Here is a 7,689-nt window from a genome sequence, read left to right on the forward strand (position 1 = left end):
GGCGACAAAGGTACTGCCTGGCAGGTTTTTTTCCAGCTAGGTCCTGAGTTGACCAGACACTAAGCGGCTTAGCGGCGTGTGCTTTGGGACCATAGTTAAGGGCCAGAAAGGACTAAAAGTATGGCTGATGAATCTCAAGCCAGCTTTCTCTACAAGTAAGACAAGTCCACATATCTTTTCCTTAGTAAGTAATAATAATAACAACAACATTCAGTTTATATACCGCCCTTCAGGACAACTTAACGCCCACTCAGAGCGGTTTACAAAGTACGTCATTATTATCCCCACAACAACAATCACCCTGTGAGGTGGGTGGGGGTGAGAGAGCTCTGAGAGAGCTGTGACTAGCCCAAAGTCACCCAGTTGGCTTCAAGCGGAGGAGTGGGGAATCAAACCTGGCTCTCCAGATTAGAGTCCTGCCGCTCTTGACCACTACACCAAACTGGGAACATATGAGAAGACTAATAAATAGAGAGGTGTGTGTATACTTTTACTTTGATTCCTGAGGGTAAGTGGTTGCTGCAGTTTCATCTGTACTTAAAAACACATCTGGCTACATTTCGTTTCGATTCCCTCTCTGCCTACTGGCTGATCCTCTTGTGGCAGTGAAGACTCCTTGCACCAGCGGAAAGGCCCCAACTATTAACAAAATAGATCCCCCTCTCCCTTGGGAAAGCTGTGCAGAAAATAAAACGTCGGGGCTAGCAGTAATCATTTATTGCACCAGCATCAAACATTCTTAATACTTTCTCGTGCCATAATTGCACCAACTCTGCATTGCCGCGTGGCTTGCAAAAAGCGTTCAGGAAACATTAACTAAAGCCGCCTTCCCCATGCGAGAGGAAAGGGGCTCTGGGTGAATCTGTTCATTGCTGTACGCGGACTCCTGGCTTGGTGCTGTCTCCAGTTCATCCCCTGGCTCCAGTGTCATCCGCTCCTGTTGGCTCCCCAACCAGGTAGCATCCACGAGCAAGAAAGCCACATACCCCGAAACAGCAGGCGGCATCTCTTCCCCTTGTTCGGAGTGGCGGCCTCGTTTGTTCCTCACTTGCTGGGGGAACCCTGTGGGTAGCTTCCACTTGCCTCAAGCATGGCCTTCCTACGGGCTGTCTCCTTGGCCACGCTGTGGTTGAGTCGCCTTAGACGTTCCTACCAAGATTGAGAAATTAAGATTTTGCCAGGCAGCTCACTCAGTTACACTCCTTTATGCAAAGCGGCAGGGCTGTATCTCTGCTCCATACCCCAATTTATTTCGGGGGGCACCAGGCAAACGAGCATGGGAAAGAGAGCCCAGTGCAGGAGGGTGATACCGTTCCAGCCTGAAGGCCACTCCTGGTTCCCTTACCTTATTTTCTGGGCTCTTAAGCTGCCACTGGAAATGTGGAGCGCCATGATCCAGCTAGGAGCCCTCTGAGATGTGCTCTTGCCCCTCAAGGTATTTAAGGTTTTCAGAGGGGAGCTTGGGGGCTGATGCTCCTGACAAACCATTAAGCGGTTTGAAGGCTAGAGTTGGATCCTGGGCCATAATCTGCCCTCTCCTGGACTAAAATGAGCCCAGCAACGACTAGTTGAATGGAGTGGGCTCTGCCTCTTACCTGTGCATTCTGCAGGATATTATTAACCAGGACGACTCTACGGCGGGCATTGAGCAGTTTCTTGACATAAGGGTCCAGGTCGAGGGCTACCTTTTGGTCCTCGTTGATCCGGCAGAGCTCTGAGTAGGGGGTGGAAAACAAAATCACATCTGCTTGCTCCTGGAGCTCAGGACTGAACTGTTTCAATGCCTGCCCTAGACTGCCCACAGCGTAGATAACCTCAGGGGAGCCAGCAGCAGAGGAACGGAACGAGATCTACCAACAATTCCTAATTCAAAACCTGCCCTGCATGTTAGAGGTCAGGGTTGATCTTACCCACATACATTACCCTCCCTCTGGCAGTTTACTACTAGTGTGCTCCCAGAAGACAATGTGACTTTTAACAGGTATTGGCGTGGGGTGGGGTATGCTTCACAGTGGTAACTTTGATAGTAAACAGCAAATGTCTTGGCAGAGACAGGCAAGAGCAACCATTTCCGTGGCAAGTTCCCCCTGCTCCTCAAGTGAAAGAGCTAGCCCCTTCTCTGCCTGGGTGGGCAAAGCAAAACTTGGTCCCCAAGACAGTTCCTGCAATACTAACGTAGGTAGTGCTCGCAAGGAAAATGCTACTACTAGCCAGGGGGAAATGAAGCAAGAATGTCCTTCACAAATTGCAGGGTGACTCTCCTGTACGTCCCCACTCAGCCTCCTTGCTTGACCTTACCTGTGGCCAGGCTATCGATATGTTCTCGTAGCTCCACTTGGCTCTCCCTGCCAGAGAAATGGGGCGGAAGGACAGAAAGAGAAGATATGCATAAGGCAGCCTTATGATCACAGTTAGTATCCCACTAGCTGTCCTGCCCCTCATCCTAAATAGTGTTGCACAAGACTTGTATGGGATGGCTGGAGAAGCTTCTCCAGTATCAAGGGAATTCTGAATAAAGCAGCGTTAAACTGCTACCACCCTCCTGCATTGGACTTTTTGTTCTAAAGTCTCCCTCACACTCCTGATATGTTTCAACTATAAGAGTCCCTATAGTAAAAGGTCCAGAGGAGTTAGCCGTGTTAGTCTGTAGTAGCAAAATCAAAAAGAGTCCAGTAGCACCTTTAAGACTAATCAACTTTATTGTAGCATAAGCTTTCGAGAATCACAGTTCTCCTGGTGCATCTGATGAAGAGAACTGTGATTCTCGAAAGCTTATGCTACAATAAAGTTGGTTAGTCTTAAAGGTGCTACTGGACTCTCTTGGATTTTCCTATAGTAAAAGAATTGCGTTCTTGCAGGGAGAGGGCAGGGGGGGTTACAGGGGGTAGGCGGCTTTCCTGCCTGTTGATGTTGCAGCTGCAGCTTTAGACTAGAATCTTGGGGCGGGGGGGGGGAGCCTGGGTTCCAGTCCCCACAATGCCATGAAGCTTCCCCCCTCCGTTGCTTTCTCTTGACCTAATTTACCTCGAGGGGGCGTTGGGAGGAAAAAATGGGGAAGGGAGAAGCAAGCCCGCCACCACTTGGAGGATGGCCGGGAGAAAAACAGGTAAAGGTGGAGTAGCGGGTGATGCTCCACCTGGTGGATTTCTGCCTGCCTGGCAACCGTTAAAAGCATACAAGGCAGCCCAAACACTGCATGGCCAGGGTAGTGGGAGAGAGTTGGTGAAGGCCACGGGGAAGCTGCTGTCAGGGGGGTTTCCCGCCTGTCCCACAGCGAAGCTGCACCTGGCGGACACCCGCCTGCTCTGCCCACCTGACCGCATGGACGTGGGTGTCCAGCTGCCGCACAGCCGGGCGCAGGAACTCCAGCAGCCCTTCCGCGAAGAGGTCCCTAGCCGCGGGGCCCACCGGGCTCCCCGGGCCCGAAGGAGCGGCCAACCCGGCCCCCGCAGCCATGGCTCGGCCTGCCTGGCCGCAAAGCCTGCCGGGGAAACTTTGGTCAAGGCAGAGCGCAAAAGCCCGCGGGAAAGTCGAGGGGAGACTGTAGAGTAGGGCTGCAGGACGTGAGCATCAACTTCCGGAGCGTGGCGGAAACTGAGCACCGCTCATTTCTTTTTCCGCACGCAGGGTGGTGCCGCTCTAGGCCCAGAGCGTTTTCTATGGTGAAGCCCTTCTGTCTTTTGCAACTGGATATTAAAAAGCGTGACAGGCGAACCGGAAGTTCCTATGGTGGCCGCGATGGATCGCTCTAGCCCCTTTTGTTCCTGTGTGGAGAGGACGCCTTGGGAAGGACGGCCAGAGGAATCAATTCCCGGCTGGAGGCCGTGGCGCATGGATCTCTGGGAAATATAGTCCTTTCGTTAGCGCCAGATGTTAAATGTGTGAAGTTTTAGGACTAAATTTTTTTTTAAATCTAAGGACTGCAACTTTTACTAAGCTGTACTACCCTGTGTGCAGAAGAAAGGGCAAGGTGGACTTGTAAAGATTAAGCAATTAGTGGTTTTTGTTTATTAAATTGCAAGTTATCTTGCAGGCTTTAAAAAAAAGGCATCCTTGTCACCCACTGGCTCAGTGCTTCTTCCATTAACTGCCTTGAGGTAATTCCCAAACAGCATGTGATTAAAAGCCACCTGGAGCACTCAGTTGCAGAAGAGGTTGCTTGCTGCATCTCTGGGTGATTTACTGGTCTGTCTTTACTGACAGTCTCTGCTAGGGATGTATTTTGTTTTGCTTGTCTCCACACAGGGGTATCCAGTCACTTCTTTAGCTCAGAAATAGGAAAATCATCTTATTCCAAACCTCTGTTACATCTCTGTGTGAGTTGCTGCTCTGGGCTAGCTTCCACTAGTGAAGTTAAGCTTCACCATCAATAACGGGAACCAGTGCAAATTTTCCTGCTGTTTATCTTCCTTACCTTAGGCCAAATACTGGTTGGATCCTCAGGGCAGGGGTCTGCCTTGTACTCGTTCAAACACTCCAGGCTGGTTCAAGGTATTTTGTTGCCCCAGGCAGGGTGTATCTTTCACCTTCTGGATCCATGCAGGGGCTTTGCTTGAACCTAGCCAGTTGCAGCACAGGTCTAGGAGGGGATGCCAACTGAGCCCCTGCAGACCTTCAGCATCCTTCTCACTGGGGGTCTGGGCTGTGGCTCTGTGGTAAAGCACCTGCTTGGCACGCGGAAGGTCCCAGGTTCAATCCCCAGATTCAGTCCCTGAAAAGATCGGCTAGGAGATGATGTTAGAAGTAATTGTGCTGCCCCGTGTAGTTGTTTGAGTGGCAACCAGCTGTGCATAAGGCAGACTTTGACATTTCATTTGGCCCACTGTAAATCTGGGCGCAATGCCACGACGAAAGCACTGTAGTAGTTTACAGTTCCTCCCTTGAGAGGCACCACCTCCTGCCCTGCATAGCCCTGGCTCCTTTGTCACACGACCCCTCCCTGTCCTCTCTTTTTATCATCGCCTCTCACCAAGTTGGCAGCTCTAAGGACTGTTTCCACATGACACATGCCTGACTCAGTTTGTACACTTTGACCCCTCCAATGTGCTGGATTTGATTTATTTACTTCTTTTTCCCGAAAGTGTCTTATATTGTTCGTCTGTCCTCCATTTTATCCTCTCAACATCCCCATGAGGTAGTGTTGGCTGAGCGCGGCCTAAGGTCACCCAGCAAGTTTTCATGCCAGAGAGGGGGATCGAACCTGGGCCTCCCGGATCCTAGTCCAACGCTCTAAACACTAACCACACTGGCTCTCAACCACATGCTGTTCATGGTAAGGCCTGAGCACAAAAGGATACATGGGAAATTTTAAGCGGAACCCACTTCCATTAAATAGGATTTCAAAACAAATGTGTATTTCTTTTGGTGGTGATAGGAGTCAAAATTCTGTGTGTAACCTGAATTCCACGTCACAGATTTCACGACCTGCTTGCATTATAAAAATTAAAGGTTAAATTAAGGGTTGCCAACCTCAAGGTAGTGGCTGGAAATTCCTGGAATTACGACCAATCTCCAAGCCACACGGATCAGTTCCCTGGAGTAAATGGCTGCTTTGGAGGGTGGACTCTGGCATTATACCCTGCTGAGGTTCCTCTCCTCACTACACCACACCCTCTCCAGGTTCCACTTCCCAAATCTCCAGGAATTTCCCAGCCTGTAGCTGGCAAAACTATTGCATAGGAGATGACAGAGTTATTGCACTGTATGGAAACCAAAATCTCATCTCCTAGAAATCTTCTTCAGTTCTGCAGCCCCCTCCTCTGGCTTCTGCAGGCAGTTATGCGCACACTTTCTGCTGGAAGAGGAGGATTCAGCGCTGTCCCTTTCCTCAGGTTTCACGAGGGGACAAACCAAAGAGTTAGAAAGATAGAGAGGTCAGGGCACTCTGTTTACTGTTCTGACTATCCTTTGATATTTTGATTGCTATTCTCAGGATTTAATCCTCCTGACCTCCTCACTCTTACTCTTTTCTTCGTGGCTTTGTTCCAGGCACCATCTCTCTCCTCCCTCCCTCCATCTTGGAACCATGGATGCAGGACTTGTCCTAGCATCCATGTCCATCCTTGGTCTAGATAGGTAGTAGGATCTACCTCTCCTCCTTTCCTATCAGAGTACGGAGTTCCTACAATAAAGAACTCTTATTTCCTTTCTAAATATAAGCAAGTGTATGCTTTATTTTCTCTCTTGCACACACACCAGCCAGCAGAACCAGCTCACACCACTTATAATCACTCTTTCACTGCAAACAATAAACTCTGCTAATGGCCCAAACACAGAATCCTTTAATTAGGTTTCTGAGGCCAACATACAATTTATTTATCACTGGAGATGTCCGCTGAGTTGGGGAAATGTCTGCTTTCAAAAAGCTCACGGGTCCATCTAACCCAGTATTGACTCCTCCAACTACGGGGCCTCAAACCACTGCTATCAAGGGAAGGGCAAGGTTTGACACACACAAGCAGGACCTGCACTGCCTCTTGAGTGTTTCTGGGGCCAACATACGATTTATTTATCACTCTGAACCTGAACGCTTGAGGACTACAAGCCTGCAGCACTTAAAATGAATCCTCACGTTTGCAAGAGCTGCTGTTCTGGGGCCGGCTGCACATTGCAACACTCAGAATGGAGACTGAGGAGCTCCCAGGAGAACCGTGTTTCATTTCGAAGCCCCAGAAATAGCCACCTGAATGACGAGCAGCAGGCTTTGATTCGGTGGAGTTCGAAGGATCAATTTTGCACCGGCCAACAGAAATCTAGCCCTCTGTTTGTCTTTCCAATCCAAGCTGCCTTTGAGTTAGAGCCTTGCACAGCCCAACATAAAGCACGGACACAAGCGCTCTGGAAAACAAAATTTCATTTAAATAAGTATTATAAAAAAACAGGCAAGGCAGGAGTAGCTGATATTCATTTCCAGGGGAATGTCATAAAACGGTGCTGAGCCAGAACCGGTTTTCTGGGGGTGGGCAGGGGCATGCCAATAACTAGCATTCCTGCCTGAACCTCCACAGCGACAAACTCAGCAATCGGATGGGGTTGCCAACTGACCACAAAAAAGCAGCCTAGCCTGCTCCTATGTCTTTAAATCCACATGATCTGCAGGAATCAGCCAGCAAAGCTTTTCAAGCCATGGAAATCCTCCTCCTCATTGGCTGGTAATGTCTGAAGCAAAAGCCGCTGTTGAAAGGCACAGCAGTAGCAGAGTTTCCAACATGTCTGGGGGGAAAAAATTATGTCCTTGGAATGGAATGGTATGGCAAATAAGATCACCTGGTTAATAACACCTCCATTAAGCCTCTATTAAAGGGACAGGATGTTTTTCTCAAGACAGTTGGCAACTCTGAGCTGCACAGGCTGGTGGCAGAATTAGCAACACTCAAATCAAGGCACTGTGCAACGCCCGCAACAAGATCTTTTGGCAGGGATTGTCCAACCCTATCAGTCTCTCCTCCACAATGGTTAAATGGCTTATGGCAGCTACCTGGAGGAAAGGAGGCAGTCCAAAGGGTAAGCTTTCTGACGTCTGGTGGGGTATTATTGGGGGGCGGGGGCTGGTGGAATTACACAGTTTTAAAGCTGACAATGAGGATATTGAAATTGTTCAAGATTTTTTATTCCTTTGGCTCAATCATCAACGAAAAGGGAGGCTGCAATGAAAAAATCAGAAGAAGATTGAGGCTTGGGAGAGCAGCT

The 7,689-nt window shown here is 49.3% G+C and overlaps 1 protein-coding gene across 1 annotated transcript; it reads right to left on the bottom strand.

Annotated features, from left to right (window-relative positions):
* Positions 1-702: 702 nt before the first annotated feature.
* SNAPIN (SNAP associated protein) lies at positions 703-3,583 on the bottom strand. The gene is made up of 4 exons (XM_054986040.1): positions 3,314-3,583; positions 2,299-2,345; positions 1,596-1,714; positions 703-1,149 (listed from the first exon to the last, which is right to left on the bottom strand). Exons 1-4 carry the CDS (start codon positions 3,454-3,456, stop codon positions 1,045-1,047), a joined length of 414 nt encoding a protein of 137 aa, XP_054842015.1. The 5' UTR covers positions 3,457-3,583; the 3' UTR covers positions 703-1,044.
* Between the last annotated feature and the right edge of the window lie 4,106 nt (positions 3,584-7,689).

Source organism: Eublepharis macularius, chromosome 1 (assembly GCF_028583425.1).
Source record: "Eublepharis macularius isolate TG4126 chromosome 1, MPM_Emac_v1.0, whole genome shotgun sequence".
NCBI lineage: Eukaryota > Metazoa > Chordata > Lepidosauria > Squamata > Eublepharidae > Eublepharis > Eublepharis macularius.